Source organism: Hydra vulgaris, chromosome 09 (assembly GCF_038396675.1).
Source record: "Hydra vulgaris chromosome 09, alternate assembly HydraT2T_AEP".
In the NCBI taxonomy this organism is placed as follows: Eukaryota; Metazoa; Cnidaria; class Hydrozoa; order Anthoathecata; family Hydridae; genus Hydra; species Hydra vulgaris.
Window position 1 is genome coordinate 29,714,020 of NC_088928.1, and position 23,743 is coordinate 29,737,762.

General features: G+C 28.8%; 2 protein-coding genes and 2 long non-coding RNA genes across 4 annotated transcripts in view; 3 read left to right on the plus strand and 1 right to left on the minus strand.

The window, feature by feature from the left end:
* The first annotated feature begins 6,048 nt into the window (after window positions 1-6,048).
* On the plus strand, window positions 6,049-10,198 carry LOC136084695 (uncharacterized). Its single transcript, XR_010640773.1, has 3 exons — window positions 6,049-6,246; window positions 6,382-9,339; window positions 9,435-10,198. It is a non-coding gene; the product is annotated as an uncharacterized LOC136084695 (long non-coding RNA).
* Window positions 10,199-10,666: 468 nt separating this feature from the next.
* Window positions 10,667-11,331, minus strand: LOC136085392 (uncharacterized). The gene is made up of 2 exons (XM_065806696.1): window positions 11,229-11,331; window positions 10,667-11,160 (listed from the first exon to the last, which is right to left on the minus strand). The coding sequence occupies exons 1-2, from the start codon at window positions 11,329-11,331 to the stop codon at window positions 10,667-10,669; spliced, it is 597 nt and encodes a 198-aa protein (XP_065662768.1).
* A 4,235-nt stretch (window positions 11,332-15,566) lies between these two features.
* Window positions 15,567-23,743, plus strand: part of LOC100209561 (26S proteasome regulatory subunit 4) — a 34,591-nt gene continuing 26,414 nt past the window's right edge. The window contains exons 1-2 of the mRNA XM_065805265.1: window positions 15,567-15,774; window positions 18,341-18,394. Of these exons, the coding sequence (XP_065661337.1) occupies window positions 15,772-15,774; window positions 18,341-18,394 (57 nt within the window). The 5' untranslated portion in view covers window positions 15,567-15,771. The remainder of the gene's footprint in view (window positions 15,775-18,340; window positions 18,395-23,743) is intronic.
* Window positions 20,588-21,024, plus strand: LOC136084696 (uncharacterized). The gene is made up of 2 exons (XR_010640774.1): window positions 20,588-20,720; window positions 20,818-21,024. It is a non-coding gene; the product is annotated as an uncharacterized LOC136084696 (long non-coding RNA).

Genomic DNA, 23,743 nt, shown 5'->3' on the forward strand with positions numbered 1-23,743 from the left:
AGAACTCAGGAAATCTTCCAAAGTTAAACAAAAATTGTATATAAAGTATTTAAAGTCAAAAACAGATAAAAATAAGGAAATTTATAAAAATTATGTAAAGCTTTTTGAAAGTCAAAAAAAAAACTTAAAAAAAATACTATTCAAACTTATTAGAGAAGTTTAAGAATAATGCTAAACGCACATGGCAAATTTTAAATGAAATTACTGGCAATTAAAAAATTAAAACATGCAACTTACCAAAATTTATTAAAAACAATGATGATTTCTTATATAATCCTAAAGATATAGCAAATCAAATAAATAATTTTTTTGTAACAATTGGTCCAAATTTAGAAAAAAATATTCCAATTATAACTAACACAATTAATGATCTTAATCTTCCGATAATTTCTATACTTAATAACTTTGAACTTTCGATTAAAGAGTTTGAATGTGCTTACAAAATGCTAAAAATCAATAAATCGATAGGCCCAGATCAAATAAATGGTAACGTTATAATCAGTTCTTACGAGATCATAAAAACTATACTCTTTCAGGTCTTTAGTTGTTCAATTAAACAAGGTATATTTCCTGATCAACTAAAGATAGCCAAAGTTACACCAATATTTAAAGGGGGGAATTATCAAATATAACTAATTATCGTCCAATTTCTGTACTTTCTGGTTTTTCAAAGATTTATGAAAGGATCCTTTACAATAAAATCTATGATCATCTTTCTAAAAATAAAATACTAAGTACAACCCAGTACGGGTTTAAAAAACATAATTCCACTGAACACGCAGTGCTTCATCTGACTAGAAATATTGCAGATTCGTTTGAAAAATCACAATTTACTCTTGCAGTTTTCATAGATCTATCAAAAGCCTTCGATACGATAAATCATGAGATTCTTATTAAAAAACTAGAAAATTATGGAATCTGTGGTAATTTTCTAAAATTACTTAAGAGCTATTTAAGCAATCGTAAACAGTATGTGGAAATTGATGTATCCTCTACAACAAATTTACTAGATATAACATGTGGTGTACCCCAAGGGTCTATACTAGGACCACTTTTTTTTCTTATTTATATCAATGATCTTTATAATGCCTCAAATTTAAAAACAGTAATGTTTGCTGATGACACAAACTTTTTTTTGTCTAGCAATAAAATCATAACACTATTTAATGACATGAACATAGAGCTAATTAAAATTTCAAAATGGTTTAAGTCTAATAAGTTATCAATTAACATAGAAAAAACTAAATGGACTCTGTTTCATCCAAAATCCAAAAAACATCTTTTGCCAAAGATATGCCTCAAATATATACAGATAATATTCAAATAAAACAATCAAAAGTTATACTTTTTCTTGGTGTTTTTATTGATGAAAACCTTACGTGGAAAAATCATATTGAAACCTTGCGCAACAAAGTTTCAAAAAATATTGGAGTACTATATAAAGCGAGAAGTTTTGTAAATAGACACGCATTAATTTAACTTTATTACTCCCTTATTCAATGCCATCTAAATTATTCAAATATCGCATGGGGCAATGCTAAAAAAAGTCAATTAGATCCTCTTTATCGGCAACAGAAGCATCTAGCACGACTAATAAATTTTAAAGATCGTTTTACTCATGCAAAACCACTTTTATTCAAAATGAGTATTCTTAATATATACCAACTAAATGTTTTTAACACTCTTTGCTTTATATTTAAATGTAAGATAAACTTAGCTCCAATACCTTTTCAAAATTTATTTGCAATAAAGCCCAAAAACAAATATGATCTAAGAAATGACATCTTCTTTATCAACATTATTCGCATACAAATTTTGGAAGGTCTCTTATATCTTATCGCGGAGCTTATTTGTGGAACCAAATAGTTTTAAAAAATTTTGATTTTCCCAAAGTTGGAATTTTTCTTCTTTCAAAAATAAACTGAAAAAAGTTGTTTTCTCAATAGAAAATATTTTCGAGTTCTTCTGATATCGTTTCTCTTTTATAAGTGTTTCTAAATGTAGTTTAAAATATTTGTTTTTATTTTTTATTGTTTCTTTAATCGGTATTTTATTTGTATGACGGTTTTCATAAAAACGGTATTTACTTTTTATTTTATATTTTTTTGAAATAATTGGTTTATAATTTTTGTATTGTTAAACGGTTCTCGGTGACAGGATCTTATGATCCTCTTCGAGTTTCCGTGTTCTTCATATATTATGTACCAACGACACTTTAACCAGAGAATAGTGTTAAATGAACAAAAAAAAAAAAAAAAAGACTGATTCCGATGCAAGTTCAGAATTTTCTGAAACTGATTGAATATCTATGATATAACTGATTGAATATTTATATATATATATATATATATATATATATATATATATATATATATATATATATATATATATATATATATATATATATATATATATATATATATATATATATAGTATATATATATATATATATATATATATATATATATATATATATATATATATATATATATATATATATATATATATATATATATATATATACGCACACACACACGCATGCAAAAAACCGAAAATGTGCTTATCCTTGATGTAAATGAAGTCATCAATCAAGAACTTCGACCCTTGTAATATTTTAAAAATCTGTTCACGAAAATCTTTTTGGTAATTTTTTTTTTCTTTCACGAAATTTGGAAAAGTTATTAGCGTGACGTCATCAGTACCAAGTAAGGGCTCAAATTTGACCCTTTAAGCACTTTTAGAGTTGCTCGTAAATTTTTCTCAAGATTTTATTATTTATTATAAGGTTTTCTCAAAAGGTTATCTAACGTTTGACGTAAATATTTATTTTTTAGTTTGATCTCAGCATGACGTCATCAGTACCAAATAAGGGCCCAAATTTGACCCTTTAAGCACTTTCAGAAAAGCACGTAAAGTTTTTCTCATTCAAAATATCAACCTTAAACTATTTAAATAATTTTTGTAATGTCCACTTCATTTCCACGAAAAAATTACTCGTAGCCTCCAGACTTATTAGTATTCCACCAGTGATGAAAAAGCATATTTTGTTGTTTTATTTTATTGAATTATATATTATTATAGATATTTTTCAGAAACTAGAGGAATTAAACTTTGTTAATCTTTATATTTGAATTACAATGAAGATTATTTTAATTGGATTTTTTAATAACAAGATCTTTGTTGTACTTCGTTCATTAAGTAAATGTTGTAGATATGCTCACTTTTTTTTCTAACCTTTCACTAAGTTAAGTTTACATATTTTTTTTTGCATCTGCCAAATTTCATCGATTTATTTTTAGTAGCAGATATCCTATTTTATGTAGCACTTTTGGTACCTAAATTTCATCTTTCCGCTTTAAATATTGGAGAAGTGGAAGGGGGGGGGGGGGCTGAAAAGAATTTAATTTGCATATAATATATCATATATAAATATGATAATATAATCATATTTAAAATAGAAAAAGGAGCAAAAGAAAAAGTGTTAATATATATATATATATATATATATATATATATATATATATATATATACATACATATATATATATATATATATATATATATATATATATATATATATATATATATATATATATATATATATATATATATATATATATATATATATATATATATATATATATATATCAGACCTTCCAACCTTTTTTTTTAAAACCTTGAGATTCATTAAAAAAAACCTTGAGATTTACACAAAAACCTTGGGAAGCGTAAAATTAAAAAAAAAAGGGCTTCAAACAAGAAAAATTGAAATAGAATGAAAAGTTACATTTTATAAATAAATAAATAATATTTATTCATTATGTTGAGCATTGTACATTTTTTTTGCTTTTTTTGCTTTTTTTAATAGTTGTTCAGATGGCTTCCATTGAAAACACGGTATAGTAGCCTCGGGAAACATTATTTTCATAGCTAAAATACTTGATAATATCCCATCCAACTTTAATGCTGATCTCTCAAGACATTTGTTTTTTTTTACTATACTATACAATCAATCCAACTCAGCGTTACTGTGGGGAATAATAAGAACAATTTCAGCTAATTTTGGTAGCAGTTTAAAACGTTTAACTAAAGTGTTGGGAATAACCATTTTTGAAATATGGTACCATAAAACGTCAATTCTGTAGTGAAACAAAGGTTCATCTCCAATATCATCAAGAATCTTTTCAGGTATCTTAGCTTCCTCAAAAATATTATCATCAAAATCATTATTCTTTATAATCTGATAATCGATAAACTCCTCATACCATTCATCAGGTTTGATACCATTCATCAAGTGTGGGAACCGGTCATAAAAATACTGAACTTGCTCCCACTTCGAGTTTTCACAGTCTAAAACATCCACCCAACCAGCATTAACAATTAAATCGTCATTAAGAGGAAATTTGTGCTTAATATATTTAAGATATATTTAAATTAATATATTTAAGAGACGACTTAAAAAAATAGTAAGCAGCATCATGAAATTCTTTTGTTTTTGTGATCTCCTGTTTCAAAGCCTGAGTTTTTGTTTTGTTAGAACTCCAAGATAAATATCTTGAGTATCAATATAATTTATTGAATCTTCTAAGTCTATTTCTAAAACCGATGAAATGTTTTTCAGTTTGTTTGGTAGAATAATGCGCTTTAGCCAGCTTTTTGCCTAGACTTTCCATTGCTGATTTTAGACAATGAATTGTTGGCTCTTCTCGCTGCAATAGTAGATTGAAATGTAAAAACAAAGGTAATGCTGAAGTTTTTTTCTAACTTCAAAAAAAAGCATTGCTGGTTCCAAAATTGGATTATGAAATTTGTCATATAAACGCTTAAACCTTTCATCAGCAAAACTTTCACTTGAAAAATAAGCTTTCAGGCTTGTATACTTGACAATAGCTCTTGAAATACATTTCTTTAAAGATAGCCATCTAACTGATAGATGCTTTAGAATGCCTTGATATTCTTGATTAAAAAATTTAAAGTACTCTCTCAATTTGCCTTTTCGTTTTGCACTCTTATCAAACCAATAGTACAAGTCAATCATAACATTTTCGACATTTAATGCAATATAATCACAAAAAACATCATGTGCTTTACTAGCAGCTAAGTGTGCAAGATAACAAGGGCAGCCACCAATAAAGATATTATAATTTTTTTCTTTTTCCAATCATAGAGTTTGTATTATCAACACTCAAACTTATGCAATTTTCCCATGGAATTTCATATACTTCAAATTTCTTTTCTATAGAAGAAAAGATAACAGCAGCCTTTGCACAATCAACTCCAGATGTTAAGCACATATCAAAGAAATGACATGTTATTGTTTTTGAGCGGTTAGCATCAAATATTTTGATACATATAGGATTCATCTTATCAATGCCAGAGTCATTCGATTCATCTGTGCCTAAGGAATATGGATGAACTTTACAATGTTCTACAATGTAATTTCGACAATGTGGAGCAAATGATTCGTTTATAATAGCCATTGTTTTAGTTTTACTTGCTGCATACCTCTTGGCAATTTTACTGTCTGGAAAAACCTCTTTAAAAAGAGATGTAAGATGATCGGAGGTAAAGAAATGTTGTGCTGAACCAAAAAATTTGTTACCATGACCTCAGCATTAATTACTTGATTATCTAATGTTGTGTCAGTTTTTAAAAAGTTATTTAAAGAAGTTTGCTTTTTTAATGCAATAACATTTGCTTTGTGACTGTTTTTTTTTGCAATGATCTAGGGTTGCCAGATGTCCCGATTTTACGAAGGAGAATTCTGCGCCAAATATGTAAAAATATTTTTTTTACTTAGTTCTCCTTTGTAAAATCGGGACATCTGGCAACCCTAAATGATCAGATACATCTTTAACTCCTTGATGATGACAAGTTAGTTTTTTAACACACGGAACACAGTAAAATTGGTAAATATTACTTTTAACAGCCCTAACAGGGTAATCTTGGCACCGTGTTGAGTTTAATTTGCATTTATATGTTTGCTTTGACGCTATTTTTAAAAAATCGGATTTGATTTATAATATAGAAAAACTCATGTTTAAAGCTATTTATAAGTCGGAGCCGGTTTTATGATCTGTTTTGTTCACTTAATATTCATTAGTTTTTGATGTAATCACAATCTTTTTCAGAATATTTATTGTTATTATTTTAAGCTAAAATATTAGGAGTAAATTGAAAAAAAAAGTTCTTTGGTAAATTTTTAAAATTTCACCAAAATGGTTGCTCCATCTATAAGTCAAGAAAGTAAGTCACAACTATAAATTAGGAATACTATAGCACAAATTTTTTTCATTTTAATAATTCTATTTATTGAAACCAAAGTAATCCACCCCTTATTTTTCTTTATGTCATTTAAATTAAGTTTACTTTTAATTTTAGTCTCTGACACTGTTTTGGATTATCTTAATATTAATGGAGGCATTGTATCCCTCAAAAATCCAGATTTGGTTTTAACCAATCGCCATTTTTTACAAATTTGTAAAGAAAAAGATAAATTTAACTTGACATGGCCGAATCTTTCAGTATTTTTTACATCCTTGTTTAAATACCCTATATCTAGAGTTATGCTGATCAAGTGCCTTCAAAAGTCAAAAGATTTCATTGCAAAATTAAATCGTGCCAAAAATTTTGATTTGAAGCTCTGCTTTATTAGCGCAAGCTAATGAAGTGAATCTGCCAGTTTCCAGTTCGAATAAAAAACTACCTATATTATCAGGTGATTTGATCTATCAAAAAAAAAAATACAAACAGAGAATTAATCATCTTAAATTACAAAATAGACAAATTAATAAAAGATGTAATGAATATAAAACAAAATATCAAGCAATCTTGTCAAAATATAATGTCAGAAATGTCAGTAAAAGAGAAGTTAGAAAGGATTGTAGGATTAACCAATTGTTGCAAAAAAATTTTAGATTAGAAAAAGAAATTGATTTGGCTAGAAAACGTTCACAATCAGATCGACAAAAGGCATGGTTTTTTAAGAAAAAAATTGAAAACACTGTTTCGAAAACATCTGATGAAACGAATTATTCAATCTTAATGGAGAGTTTAAATTACTTTGAAAATCTTTCAGAAGAGCTGAAGGAAAGAGTTAACTTTTTTGAAAAAAATGTAGTTGATGTTTTTGAAAGAGGTAGATATAATGATGAAATTCGCTCTGTATTTTCCGAAAAGGAAAACTATGAGGATGATCTTCGGAAGCTTATTTTTTTGTTCAAATCTTTGATGACAGATCGCACCATAGTTAATTCAAGTTTTTTTAGCCAATTTAAACATTGGAGAGAAGCAATTTTGCCTTTTGTTGTTGAAAACTATGATTGACTTTCTTTCAATGAAAAATTAAAAATTTCTCAAATGTATCATGTTTTTTGTGGCTTACATGTTATCCATAATTTAGGAATATATGCAGAAAAAGCAATCATAGAATGGGAAAAAGTGTTGAGCAGGAAGGTAGTATTCATGGTGGTTTTATAAATTCTCAAAACTCACGTATCTTTGATATTTTGTATGAACTTTCAAAACTTACAAGCTATAGACATGGCGATCAACGGATCGGGAAAGCTGATGAATGGAGGGCATTTTTGCGTAAAAAGTTTTCAAAAAATTTTATGGCTTCATTTCTGCATCATCGGTTTAACATTATATTTTTATTTGGTGGAGCAACGTATTTTTATAAAGATCATCTTAAAGAATTTGTTTTTAATCTTGATGGTTCAAATTTCCTTCATGAATCAATTAGGCATAATATTGACAACATAATTTTTCATGCTTCAACCAGAGCTCCAGGAATTTTTAATAAACTGATATCAGGACCTCTTTTTCGTATATAGAAGAGGAAGGTCATATTTTTTCTTTGAATACCGTTTGGTCGCAAATGTTTAATTATTTTGTTTGTTGTTCTTCTGATGCATCAATAATGTTAAGTGGTTCTACATTTTTTGATGTCAAATATCTCACTAAGGATAAATTGCTTGATTGTTTGTTTTCTAATTGTAATGACCCACTTTTGGATGCCTTAACCCAAGAGTGTCTTGAAGTTGTATGTTGTTCGTGTTCGGTTATGATCCAGAGTCAGTTAAGAGACCAATTGCCTGGAGGGAAATATCACAATCCAGATGTCCTTGAGGAAACTCAAAACTGTCCGTGTACTAACGTTGTGTCTGAACGTGACTTAGCTTCTTATGACCGCAGGTTAAAAATGAAACCTAACACGACAACAGTAGCTGCAGCTGGTGTCATCATGTTTAACAATAACAAAACAGCTGATTGGATATATTGGAAATCCCAGGAAGAATTGGCAAGGCTAGTTTTACTAGCAAGGCGAAATAGAAAAGGATATATCAGAAAGTACAGAGAAAAAAAAGCAAATATATTGCAGTACAAAATCGATGAGATGGACAAGCGCAACTTAGAAAAGGAAATAAAGAAACAAAAGGCAAGCGAAGAAAAAGACAACAGAAACTGGGAAGGAAGGTGGTTTAATTTTGTGTAAAGAGGATTTGGAGCAAATCTTAGGTACTGAAAATGAAATTGTAATGAAGTTGCAAAGACAAATTAAATTTCGAAAAAAAGTACTACTGCAAAAATTTCCAGAAAAGTGGCTACAGTTAGGAGAAAAGGGAAAAGATGAAAATTACAAAAAAATTTGGTTTAGAGGCATTAAAAACAAACCTGCTATCGATTTTTAAGTTTTTAAAAGATGCTCCAGAACAACGAGCAAATACAATGAAATGTTCAGTAATCAGACAGAATAATGAAGGACAAGAAATGTTATTAACACAAAAACAAAAGGTCAGATTTGAGGGTGACACTAGATTATTAATGGAAACTAGAAAAAAAATAAGAGCAGGCACATCAAAGGAGGGGTTCTAAAGTTTTTAGGAAAAAGAATTAAACATAAAATGGTAGATAAAGGTGGTAAGGATGTATGGTATTCAGGGCTCGTCGTAAGTGTTTTAGATGACAATGAATTTGATGACGAATGCGAGTTTGAGATACTATATGACGGATTTGAGGATAAATACGATATTGAGTTAGTCAAAGAGTGGAGGATGAAATGTGTTGTGATAGAGGGAAAGGCTGATGGTTATGTGGAGGGCAAAGTTCGAAAAAAAACAAAAATGTTGTTAATATTGTTTTTGACAATTGAAGTTGAATTTGACAATGTCAAATCAACTTCAATTTATTGCATTTATGTTTGTTATTATTATTATTCAATTTAATGTCTTTATGTTTGTAATCTGTTTGGTCATCTGGAGCGGTGTTTGCGCACCCACAATTCTTTATATGTATATTTGATTTCTGTTGGACTTCTGCAGCCATGGCAACATACTGGTAAGTCATGCTTTCTATTTTTGCGCTGATGTACTGTTAATATATGTATCCTTGTGTTTAGGTATTTGTGAGTCATTATATGTATATTTTTGTAGGTGCATCTACAAGTCATTATATGAATACCTGTCTTCTGTTCGCCTCTGCAGCGGTGTTGATCTACCGATAAGTAATTATTTGTATGTTTGTGTTTATGCACCCGTAAGTCACTATATGTACGTTTTTGTTTATGTACCGGTTAGTCATTAGTGTATGTTTGTGTTCTGTTAAACCTCTGGAGCGGTGTTGACACACCCATAAGTCATTATATGTATGTATGTGTTTATGTACTGGTAGTCATTATGTGTATGTTTGTGTTCTGTTAAACCTCTGGAGCGGTGTTGACGCACCCGTAAGTCATTATATGTATGTATGTGTTTATGTACCAGTTAGTCATTATGTGTATGTTTGTGTTCTGTTGGACCTCTGGAGCGGTGTTGATGCACCTGTAAGTCACTATATGTATGTTTGTGTTTATGTACCAGTTAGTCATTATGTGTATGTTTGTGTTCTATCGGACCTCTGGAGCGTTATTTAGGTACAGGTAAGTCCTGCGAATTGTTGTTTTGATGTACCTGTGAGTCATTATATATACACATTCTGTTGGAACTGTGGCCTGAATTTCATGTGATAATACTGGTCATTATATGTAAGTTTCTGTTTATGTACCTGTAAGTTATATTAGTATGTTTGTGTTCTGTTGGAATTATATGTATGTTTATGTTCCTAAATCAATGTATTCATCACTAGTATATATTGTAAAGTAGTAAAGTATGATTAATAGATTTCCTTTTTATTATAAAGATAGAAATATTTATAAGAATGAATTGTTTTTGATAATAGGGTGTGTTGACTATCTCCTTCATACCCTATCCTAACACAAAGATACACCTTTTATATGTGGTGGTGGTGGTGTTGGAGCAAATTATAATAAAAGTTATATAGAAATGACTAATTTCACAAAAAGACGCTCAATTATGGAAATTAAATGTTTTTTTGGGTGGTATAGGTGATGGTTCGGCACCCCCTTTAGCCCCCTGGATAGGCCCAGTGATTAGGGGCCATTTTAATTTTGTAGCCCACTGTTACACTTATCTTTTGATACTAAGTTATAGGCATTTCGATAAAAATTAGCAGAGTTATAACAATTTAGGTAAAGAAAAACTAAATTTTGACCACAATTTCTTCAACAAATCCACATATCAAATTTTTGGTACTAAAAACGACTTTTGTCTAATTATTCGTTTTTCATAATTTTTTCACCTTTAAAATACTGTATTAAAGGGCATCCTTATTGTATTTGAAATTCATAAAATCCGTTCATTGTATTTGTAATTGATATATCTAAAAAGTTGAGTTGTTTTCTTCCGTTTTCAAGTTCAACAGTATATTTTATGAAGGGGTTTTGTTCATTTAAAGTTTTAAGAAACAGTTCTTGTTTTTCTTTCGAATCGAAGCGAATATGGGTATCGTCTACATATCTTTTGTAAGTTATTGGTTGGGATGAATTAACAAAGGCTATATTAAGGGCTCTTTTTTCTATATTTTGCAAAAAATCTTTAGCTGTGACTACCATCAACGATAAACCAATTGGACCTGAATTAGATAAAACTCGGATTTTATCTTTGTATAAAAAGTAACACTTGCTTAATGAAAGTTCAATTAACTGGTGTATATCTAAAAGAGTTAATTTAGTCCTAGTTTTTAAATCCTTCAAATCATCGTTCAATACGCTAACAATAACCGGTATTGCTTCATCAATCGGTACAGATGGATATAAATTAACTACATCAAATAAAACTTGAATTTCATTAAGGTCTATCTTCCATTCTTTAGCATTGTGACAAAACTACTTGAATTAATTATTCGAGTTGTATTTTTATTTAATGCTAATTGAATAATTTTAACAAGATACTCTGATGTTCCATTAGATGGTGTGTTGTGAGCTTTAACCATTCCGTAGATTCTAGGTATAACGCAATCTAATGGATACATTTAAAGTAATTGGCATTGTCTAACTTACCTTGTTTTCTTAATTTGCATAGCAGTTTTTGAAAATTAGTAGTGAATGTGGGTGTTGGGTCGTAATCAATAACTTTACCATTTTTTATTTGTTCTTCTAATTTATCTTTTACTTCATTTTTGTTTAATAAAGCAAAACCTGCTCTTTTGTCAAGTGGATATATCCTTAGATGTTAATGCTTTTTTAGGTTTTGTAAAGAAAAGAGTTGTTGTTTTGTTAAATTATCTTTTAATTTTAAAGAACTAGTTAGGATTTTCAAACAGCGTTGTCGAAGAATCTCTGCCTGTGTTTGTTTATTCTGTTGTTCGAGTTCTAAGGCGCAAGTTTTAATATTAGTGATGATGTTCATATAAGGGATATTCTTATTATATGCTCATGCGGAAGTATATATATTGGTGAGACCAAAAAGAAAATCTTTTCAAGAAGTGCGGAACACCAAAGAGTCTGTAAAAATCAAAAATTGTCGAGCTCAGGAGCCACGGAACATTTTAGAACATGTCGTGGTACTTTTGATTGGCTAAATCCTAAATCCTTGGCAGCCATTCCAGAATACAGAATAAGAAAAGTTAGAGAATCCCTGGAGATAAATAAAGCAAGAATTCGACACTAGATAGGTATTGGGCAAACTGTTCTAAATATAGATGATGTGAAAACAAAAATTTAACTGGCGTCACTATTACATTATTTGATTGTTTTTATATTTTACGCTTTTTAATGTCTTTTTTTTAAACGGTTGGTTTTATGTTATTTTGTAACGTTTTTTTCATTACCTGATGACGCTGACCATAATAGGTCAGCGAAATATTTTTAATATATTATTATATCAAAATATATTTAAAAAATAGTAATACGCTGCCTTTTTATTAAAATCAATTTACACACACACACACACACATATATATATTTATATATATATATATAGTCACAATTGTGGTGGTGTATCAGCACAATTGTGACTATATATATAAGTATATATATGTATATATATATATATATATATATATATATATATATATATATATATATATATATATATATATATATATATATATATATATATATATATATATATATATATATATATATATATATATATATATATATATATAGTGACTCATTCAAAGATCGTGCAATTATACTACCACAACATGATGCTGATGATAGTGACTCAGCCATAAATTGTGCGGATATACCACCACAACTTGATGATGATGATGATAGTGACTCTGTCACAGATTGTGCATATATACCACCACAACGAAGCTGATGGTAGTGACTCAGTCACAGATCATACTACTTTGGTGAAGCCCACTATTAATTTCCAAGGAAGCTACCCAACAGACCCTCACTTTTCTTGCAATAAAAGCATCACACCTGCAGTTATAAAAGACTACAATATGGGCCCTGCCAGCCAGACTCTGTGATACTTTTAATGATTTCACAAAGGATGACAAGGGAGGGCACTTAAACACAGTGTGGTAAAAAAGAAACTATTAAAAGGTTCACAAGAAGAGGAACATAATTGTCACTGGTTGAGTTATTCCCCACGAGTTAACGCTATGTTTTGTTTTGCCTGCTGGCTTTTTAGCAATGATAGAACAGACTGTTCTTGGACCAATTGTCGAAAAGGTTGTTCAAATTTTATAAAAGATGTCTCCAAAATTGAAAAGCACGGGTCATCAAAAAGTCACGAATAATCTGTGAGACATTTATTTTTTAACAAAGTTTTGCATATCAAGACAGATAGAAAAAAACAATAGGATTTTAAAGACTAAATCATAGGTAGAGTATTGTTTTAGGCAAACAAGGATAGACTTTTCGTTGACACAGAGAACTTCGTGGTAAGGGTTCCTGAAATGAAAGTAATTTTCTCGAACTCATAAAGCTTCTTGCTAAATATGACAATGTATTAGAACAACATGTCAATCAAAGTGACCGCAATGCCTCCTATCTCATTCCAGACATCCAGAATGACCTTATACAGTCTTTGGCATTTGAAATTAAAGCAAAAATATTTTCAGAAGTGAAGAATGCAAAATATTTTCCAACTATTATAGATTCCACCATAGATTTAAGTCGAGTTGATCAATTTTCTATGTCTTGGAGAGTCCTGGTGGAGATTCAACAGACAAGTTTTTTTAGTTCTTAGAGATACCCAATACAAATGCTAAAACCTTTTTTAATCTTTTAAAGTCTTCTTTAGACGATTTTTAAACTTCTAAAGAAGACTTTAGAAGATTTTTAATCTTCAGGCCATGGTGCAATGGCCAGGTGCTATGGCCAGTCATATTATGGTGCAAGCACCATGTCTGGTGAAAGTTCTGGCTTGCAAAAAAGAGTTAAAGATATTGTACCATGTGCTTTGTTTACACAATGCTGTGCCCACAATTTAAATCTGGTGCTGGTTGATGCTGTAAATTCTAATGTACAATCAAAACTATTTTTTGGCACTTTAGAAACCGTATACACAATTTATGCTAGCAGTTTGCCTAGGTTAACTTTGTTCAAAGAAAAGCAACGTCAGAGTGTGGAAAACTTTGCCTTAAGTCTAAAACGTCTCAGTGACACAAGATGGGCATCTAGAATAGTAGTCGTTGATTCTATTTCACAGAATCTTCCAGCATTGGTAGTAGCTTTGAAGAAAATTGGTGCAGGGCAAATAAAAAATAGTACAGCCAAGTACCTGACAGTAGCTAAGGGAATTCTAGTATCTCTTCAGAAATTTCAATTTGTAGTTCTTCTAGTCTTTTGGAGTAAGCTGTTAACACTGGCCTTTCATTTGTCTTGATACTTACAGAAGATTACTATAACTATGGTTGTTGCTGCCAGCTACATCAAAATCTTTGAATCTCAACTTAACAAAATTAGAAAAACTATAATGCAAGTTTGAATGATCTGGAAAAAGAAGCCAATGACCTTGCTTTAAAATGCTACATAGCAACAGCTTATAAGCAATCAGAGGGTTGGAAAAACGAAATGACATTATGACGAGCTTGCAATTGACGAGAGAAAGATACACTGAAGAATTTTATAGTTAATACTTACCTGGTCTCACTAGACTCTGTGGTCAGCATTATAAAGAATCAATTTTAACAGTAAATGAAGGTTGCTTCAAAGTTCAAATGTCTTGATCCAAAGAATCATGAGAATAAGGTATGTTTAGAACTTATCAATTTTCTCTCAGAGCAATATCCGATTGATTTCACAACTCTGGATGATTTTGTTCGAAAATTTCTTTCATTAAGAATTCTTTATAAAGAAATGGACTCGGAAGAGTTGAACATTAACAACTTGTTAAAATTTATACTAACTAATGATCTCTGTGACATTTACCCAAATATCGCAACAAATATACACGACATTGCCTATTTTAAGTACATCAGCATAGAGGACCTTCATCAGATTAAAGCTCCTTAAGTCATATTTACGGTCCACTATGAGCGAGGAAAGATTGTCGGCCTTATCATTACTGGCAATTGAAAGAGACTGTGAGACTAGTGAATGACCTTGAAGATGTGTTAAATGGTTTTACTCGAATGAAACCCAGATGAAAGAAGCTTAGTTAAGTTTCACACACCTTACTATTGTTGTATTTTTGAGAATTATATATTAAGTTATTATAATTATTATAATATTAAATTATTGTAGTGTAATTATTTGTTGTTTGTTATTGTGGATGTTGCCAAGATTTATGGGGGAAATTTCTGAAGGGTTCCCTCAGAAATTTCCTCTGGGGGACCAGTCAGCCCTCAGGCGCTTTTTCAAAAAACATTCGCTCCCCCAGTTGTCAAACCCTGGCTGTGCCTCTGATATATATATATATATATATATATATATATATATATATATATATATATATATATATATATATATATATATATATATATATATATATATATATATATATATATATATAGAAAACAAATACGCTTGTAAAATCTCATTACTAAAACTGAAGTTTGAATACTTATTTTGTAATCCGCATAAGTTAAGATTTCAGGGGAGTTAATTTATCTTGGAAGTTAAATTGTTTCACCGGCTGGCTTTATTTTAAGGGGAATTGATCTATTTCTAAATAGATAAACTCCCAGGTTAACTTTTAAGCAAACGTTATTTTACTATAGGGGTTAATTTATTTCACGACACCGGCATTATTTGCTTAATGCTCATAGTAAAAACTTGTTTTCTTCAAGAGTTTGGGTCGAGTTAGTAGATACAATATAACGCTGAGTAAGTAAGTGGTAACGAGGCAAGTAAAACAGGATAGGACTTACTGTCAAAACAACGATCTTTGGATACTGAACTGGATTATATTTATCAAATCCAGCTTATTTTACCAATTATAGCGTGAAGGGTACATTCATTTTCAAATAATGGTATGGTTATTTCAAGAGTTATGTTATGCGAGTTTAATAAAGAATAATATGAATACATTGAAAATGCGGCTGAAATATTTTATACTAGTCTTGCATTTATATTTAAAGTTCATTTTAAATCTAGTATATTTTTTTTCATTTTAAGGATACTTTTTACTCAAGCATTAGCTTACCCTTATTCTGTGTGTGTGTGTGTGTGTGTGTGTGTGTGTGTGTGTGTGTGTGTGTGTGTGTGTGTGTGTGTGTGTGTGTGTGTGTGTGTGTTCAGATAATTAAACCTTTTCAACCTTGTCTCAAAAACCTAGAGATTTAAAGAATAAAATTGTGAATACCTCTAAACAAAAAAATATAAAGTTTTTAAATCTAGAATACATCTCAACAAAGACATGTAAAGAATTGAAGGTAAAGCTACAGTTAAGCGGCCTAAATGATTTTTATTTTTTTACTTGTTGTGCTCCCATCACTGTGTATTGGCTTCAGTACATACATCGACTATCTTATAGCCTGCTGCTGCAAGGGACTGAGCTGCTAAATTTTTTATTTTTTAATGTTAATTTACCTCCCCAAGGCTGAGAAGGCAACTACATTCAAGGAGGGTGCTATATTTGTGGTATAACCCTCTGTCAACTCTATAACTTTGAAACACGAACCTTGGTGATCAAGGCGGTTGTGCAGAGAATCAAGTTGAGCGGGGTACTACCAGCGATGTGGTGAAGATTTAACTCAGAGTTTCTTGCTTAAGAGGCAAGCCTTCTACTGCTACACCACTACCGTATTTGGTACATCAACTGAAGGTTTGGCATGGTGCAGCAATCTTTTTTCTTTTATTATTCCATTAAATATTCATTAGGTTTAAAAAGTTTTCCCTGACGAGTGCGCAATAAGCGAAAAAATAAAAATATTTTAGTCAACTGTAGCTTTATCAGAATTAATTTCAAAAAGTTGGTTTTTCATAATAACTTATAAAATATGTATATAAATTTAAAAAAAGATAATAAAAGGGGGAGGTACAAATTCTAGCACTTTAATATATTGTGTTGTATATAAAAATCAATATTAAAATATTTTTTAATATTGATTGAAATATTGTGTTGTATATAAAAATCAATATTATTTGAATATTGATTTTTATATACAACACAATATATTAAAGTGGTAGAATTTGTTTCTTCCTATTTTATTATCTTTTTTTAAATTTATATACATATTTTATAAGTTATTATGAAAAACTAACTTTTTGAAATTAACTCTGATAAAGCTACAGTTAAGTCGACTAAAATATTTTTATTTTTTAAAAAGTTGCATCAAATATAAAAATCATAGTTAAGCTTAAGTTATGTTTGTATGATTTTTTTAATTTTTTTAAATTATATATAGTTTTTAATTATAGTTTAAGAGCTGACCTAAAAAATGTCCATTCTTTAAAAGTTATAAAAAAGTTTTTTGCTGCTGCTAAGCCATATTTTTCATATTATTTAATTTATATATTAATTAATAAATGCATGACATGTTGATGATTCTTTTACATAATGTTCCACTTGATCTAGAATTATTTTTCAAACTCTTATGTACTAATAAAGCCATTTTCCCTGCTCCTTACTTAAATCACAAGTTTTTTAAGAAAAAGTCAATATGATTGTGCAGAAAGTAGGCTTTATGACATCTATACAATTAAGGGTTTTTAACTTAACTTTCATATTGGTTATTATAATATCATAGTTAAGCACTTTCACATTGCTCAAAATCTTAGTCACAACTTCTTTAAATAGTATTGTAACCTTTTCTTCCTTTCATTGTGACTTTTAAACTAGAATTAAATATTATCTTTGGAATATCAAGCCCAACGAAAATTTCTTCTTTCAGTTTACCTTAGGTGGAGGTGTTCTCATTGGTCAATGACAGAGATGTTCTCAATGTCAGGTGTCAAGATTATTCTTATGGTTTGTTTTTTTGGAAAAATGTTGATCTCTTGCTCTACTATTCATCTCACTTATAAAACATGGAAGTTTTGTAAATCCCTTCATTTGACCAAATTTAATATAGACTTTTTTAGACTTCAATATCATGGTAGCATAACAAATCTTTTTCTTTTTATGAAAATTTAGTTAGCTGTTGATCTTTTGTTCTTTAATGGTAATTTAAAAAATATTATTTAATTGTAAAAATGTATATATAAAAATGTTATCTGTAATCATATTCTGACAATATTTCTGTCACAATCTTGCAGAAGTGTTTTTTAGTACTCTCTTCAATACTCCCTAAACAACTGCTTAACTGAATTCCTGGCTTCTGGAAAATTTCTCTTCCATTCTTAATAAAAGTCATCACTTTTTTGAGTGCTAAGAACAAGCAACCAATCTTAAGTGTCATCTTTTCTTTGTGACAAATCAGGCTGTAATAATTATCTTCCAAAAAAATACTTTTTTTTGATATAGTTAGCCTTGATTTATAAGATTTGAAATCATATATCAAACAAGGAATAAGATTTTTGCAAGCTCAGCCAACTGATATATAATCATATAATTAGTCTGTTTTTGCACTAAAAAGTTTAGTTCAATTTATTTAGGGTCAAAATCAATCTGGAGCAGGTGGATCAAATCAAAATAAAAAAGATGATAAGGTGAGATCACTATTTAAACTTTAAACTAATTTAACAGAATTTGTTATTAATATACTATAATTATAATATAATATTTATTCCCAGCATGCATTCGATCCCAAAAGATTACTTTGAATGTCTTGAGAACCTTTAAAGATATATTTTTATGTGTGTAATTTGCTAAGTGAATTGCATACAATACTCTAATTCATTAATGAATAGCATTATTAAATGACTAAGTGAATTAGTGATTTTTTGTAGTGCCTTAGATATTTAAGCATTACACAACACCTGCAATTCCTGTAATCAATTGTAGATTTTTAATGAAACCAGTCTCTGTGTGAAATGCTTAGACATTTTAGGTATAAAGCATAATGAAATATTTAAATAGAGTCGTTTTTTTTGGTTCTTGTTTTTTTGCAAAAAAAAAATGTTTTTTGGCCAAAAAAACCAGCTGCTTCGTTTTTTAGTTTATTTTTTTTTTTACACTTTTTCTTATTTTAAACACTGAAATAATTTTAAAAATTTGTTTTTAGGTGATACGCATTTAAGGAGAGTTTTCATTCTTTTATTTAACATATGGTTTTTTTAGTATTGCCTTGTAAAGTTCCTAACTTTACAGTTAGCATGGATCCTGATAATGTCAAACCAAGCTGACCCGAAAATGTTACCGATATGGGTTGATAGTGTACATATCAAAGTACCCTATGATGCAAATTTTGAAATTTTTAAAGTGAAACTTTGACTTTATAGTGCGTGCAATAAAAACACCTGTAAAATAAGAACCACTTTATAAATACCATTAAAATCTAAAAAGTTTTCCAAATTTTTTGTTATAGTCAATTTTAATGAAGAAAATAACAGTAAATATGAAAACTGTTCTTGTAATTTAATTTAGTTTTTTAAATAACTATGTTTTATTTCCAAGCTACCTCCAAGGTAGCTTGGAAAGTAAAAAAAGTCTGGTTTTTGCAAGGAGTTCAAGACTTAAAAATACCTTGATTGCTATTTTATCACTTCTCAAAAAACCATTTTTTTTACTTTAACACTTTTAACTTTAATATTTAAATAAATATCACTTAAAAAGTGTGTTTTTAAGTGATATTTATTAAAAGACTTTGTCATTTAACATACCATTTATCTGTCTTGTTTTACAAGTTCTTTAAATGTTCATCAAATGGCTTTAATAATTGTCCTTCAATGACTTACTTATTATAAGCTAAAATAAAATTGAAAAAAATATTTAAAGAAGCATTTTTCTTATAAAATACAGAGACATAAGTTTTTTTGTTTGTTGTTTTATGTAGATATGTTTTTTGAGTTCAAAACAATTTTTCTTTAAAGTTAAAAAAAAGTTTTAATAGAATGAATGAAAACTAGTTTTTGTAATTTCTAGAATGAAGGAGAACTTATTAAATTTATAAACTAAGTTTTTTAATTTATAAATGAAATAACATTGCAAAATTTATAAGTATTGTATAGTTTTGATGTTTTTTTTTTTTAATTTTGCTATCTTCTTTATGCTTTTTGTTTTTTAATTTTATTTTTGCAATTGCAAATAAATTAAATTTGTCAACATTTAGTTTCAGAAAGTGGAAATAGTATTTTCAATCATGTTATAAATAATATTGCATAAGTGTGTTGTAGTATTTTCATTTTTTAATTTTATACCTTTATGGTAACTGTTTTGAAACATAAGAATAATAATGATGATATATTGTTGTTTTAAAAACTTTAATGTACCAGTTTATCAAAAATTATAGTAAAGTAAATTTTAGTAATACAATTATTATTATTAGTTTTTTTATTAATATTACTGAATTATGAAATTGTTTTAGAATATAGCCATTATAAAATATTGTAACCATTAATTAAGCAGATTTCTAATCAAAATAATCACATCATTTAGTTGTTTGATTAGAACATAATAATGAGTAATAATAATAGAGTAGTCTGTGGCCACATTGGGGTAGAAAGAAAACTTCTATGAGCATTTTATTTAAGCCAGCAAGCCAGGTGAGCAAAGCGGAAAGAGTTCAATATTCTTTTTGCAATGATGTTATGTTGAAAAGTGGAACACAAATGGCCTCATGTTAAGAAATGTAGAAAATATCCAGTTGAAGTTAAACAAAAATTTTTAAATGATGACACAGTTATGTCAAAAAAAATCATGGCAGAGACAACTCATAGTAAAGCAAAATGCAAATTTAAAAACTTTATTTCAAGTAAGCATTGTAATACTATAAATGTCATAAGCATTATTTCAGACCCTTTAAAGCATTCAGAACCAATTACTAAAAGTGATAAATCCTGTTCAACCATTGATAGCATGAAACAATGTGAAAAGGTATCAACATTTTTTTTTTTTGCATAGTACATTTGTTTTTAATTGTTTATCTGAAATTAATAATGTCATATTAATCAATTGATGCACATCTATCTAGAGCTATTTACGCTTGTTGGTCACCCATGAGTTTAGTTAATAACAAATACTGGAAAACCTTTTTAAATAACTAACACCCAGCTCATCAGCTCCCATTAAGGTATCACTTTCGGATAAAGAAATCAATAGAATATCAAGCAATGTTAAAGAATTAATTGCAATAGCAGATTTTGTAGGATTTATGTGTGATGGATGAAGAAATATTAGGTGAGTGTTAGTTTAATAAATTTAGCAATGAATATGTGTGCAACATAACAACCAATTTTGCTTAAAGAATCAATAAATCTCTCAGATAAATCTCACGAATCAATAAATGTTTTAGATGAAGAGCCACCTGAACAAGAATTTTAGTCACCTGACCAAGAATCAGTTTTCTAGTCAAGATTCTTCTGTAAATGAGTTTTAAATAAAAAACTTAAAATAAAATTGTTTCTTATTAATTTCTGAATTCAAATTTTGAAAAGAACAAAAAATTGTTAACCATTATTTCGCAATAAAAAAATCAGTAATTCAACTCTTTTGTGAACTCTGTTCACACTAAGAAAAATAGATTAATTTTAATATAATTTAATATAAAATTTAAGATCAAACAAAACTAAATAGAAACATTTTACATAAGTTAGAAACATTTAAAAAAAATTAAAAGTAAGTAAACAAAATCACTGAAAGGATCTGTAAAAGCCAAAAAAACACTTTTTTTTTAGGTGGAAAAAAAAACACAATAAAAAAAAACCATGTTTTTTTGCATCTCTAATCATAAGTATATATTTTATTTTGTAATAATTTTTTATGACTAACTTTTTTATTTTAAGATAGATGCAGCAAAACGTATATAAGTTAACTAATATATTTAGGGATAGGGGAAATGAAGTATATATATATAATAAATAGGCTGAGGGTTTTGTTTAGGGCAGCCTTTAGTTGTCACTTTTTGCAAATTTGCTTTTAAGGATAGATGTATTTAAGTGTAAATGCATTGATCAAGTGTTTTGGTTAAACAAAGCATTTTTCATGTTTTACAAATTTAAAGTGTTACAAATAATGGGTGCCCCAACGAAAAATGAAATTTCTAATGCTTACCTTTAACTTTCATAGTGCAGCATAGTGTCCAAAGTCATTCAGTCTTTGTACACTATGCTACACCAATCCCTAAATAAAACAGTAAGTATATGCACAACCGTAAGTATATTCTCCATAACCCTGTTTGCGGTTTGATTGACAATATGTAGATTTAGGATTGGGATGTTAGCGAAATCACAAAGTTCTTTTTACTAAAATAATTATGGTTTTTAGGGCTATAACTTTATATTATTTATAATAATAAATAATATATAAAGGATCGTCCATAAATTATGTCATGCTCTAAGGAGGGGAGGTTAGTGGATTTGTGATGACTCATACAGGACTTGTTACTTAAGTGTTATGTTTTTGTGATGAGGGGGTGGATCAAAAACGGTTGAAAATTGCCTGATATAATTTATGGATGACCCTTAAGTTATAAGTTTATTTTCTACCTTAATCCAGATAAAAGTTTAAACATAAGTTTAAAATTTCATTAATAATTGTCAGGTGTTCAAAAGTTATTTATTGTCATATTTGTTCTATTGCATTATTTTATGATGAAATGTTTAACAATTGTTTTATGACAATTGTAATTAAAAGCATTGTCATTGGACTTTTTAACTTTTTATATATAGATAAGATTTTGTGTAAGAGAAAAAATGAAAAAAGAAATTTTAAAATAGATGCTTGATTTTTTTAAGCATATGTATGTGACAATGCAAAAAGCTATTCTGGCTGTTATGCCATTAGTATTTGATGACAACCATCAGCAGTTCATCTGCCAACTATGAACATACATAACTGTAATTGACAAACCTGAATTCAAAAGGAAAACAATTTTATTAACATATTTGCCACCACAGATCTATTCTGCACTGGAAGATATACGTCTGCCTGCATACCCAGAAGGTGACTCAATTACCTACGAAGGTATAGAGGAAAACATTATGAAACTTTTCAAACTGAAGTTATCATTAATACTATGTTTTGAATTTTCAATAATAATAAAAGCAGGTAACAAAAGTGTGACAGCAAGTGTGACAACAAAATGGGTAACAGCAATTATTTTGATTAATTGGTTCCGGATACTGTCTGAATGTTAGCATACACAGCCAAAAGTGTTGCTGTTACTATGGCTGGAAAAAAAGAAAACAATATAAAATATGGTTTTGTTACTACAACAAGAAAAAAGGAAAACCAAATAGACAAAATAAAATAATAAAGAATCTGCAATTAATAATACCATTTGTGAATTCAATGTGAACCAAGAGTACAAATGTAGTTACTGGAAAGAATTAAATCAATGGATCAACTCTGGCACTCTTGTACCATATAACCAACTAGCATTAGGACCACCTAAAGTATGCTTATATGTGTTGTGCAAGAAAAAAGACAAAAGGTATATCCAATGGGAGACTTCTGAGCTTTTAATAAATTTGCAAATTGTTACACAGCGAATGCGAATGTTTGTCAAGAGAAACTGCGTTATTGGAGAAAAATAAAAAATGCAAAAATTCTTGATCTTTAAAAAACCTACTTTCAAATTCATATTGATAAAAAAACTTTGGTCATATCAAATGGTGATTGTAAATGGGAAATGATATTGTTTTACCATATAAGACATATTTGTGGATAAAAGTGTGGAAACTGCGAAAAATGTAGTGAAGCATTTGTTTAAGTTTGGATTATAATGTAAGCCTCCAAAAGATCTTGAACAAGGACATGTTTTGGGATTGATAGTCGAAAAAAATAAAAATGGGGAATTGATTTGGAAACAGGACAGTGTAAATCTTTTAATGCATCAATTTGAATCTTTTAATGCAGTCACATAATCACAGCTTTTGAGCCTTAGGTAAACTCATTGG

Coding starts and splice junctions, on each gene's coding strand:
- LOC136085392 (XM_065806696.1), bottom strand. CDS start 11,331: ATGGTTAAAGCTCACAACACACCATCTAATGGAACATCAGAGTATCTT. Junction 11,161..11,228: donor AACTCGAATAATTAATTCAA/GTAGTTTTGTCA, acceptor TATTTGATGTAG/TTAATTTATATCCATCTGTA.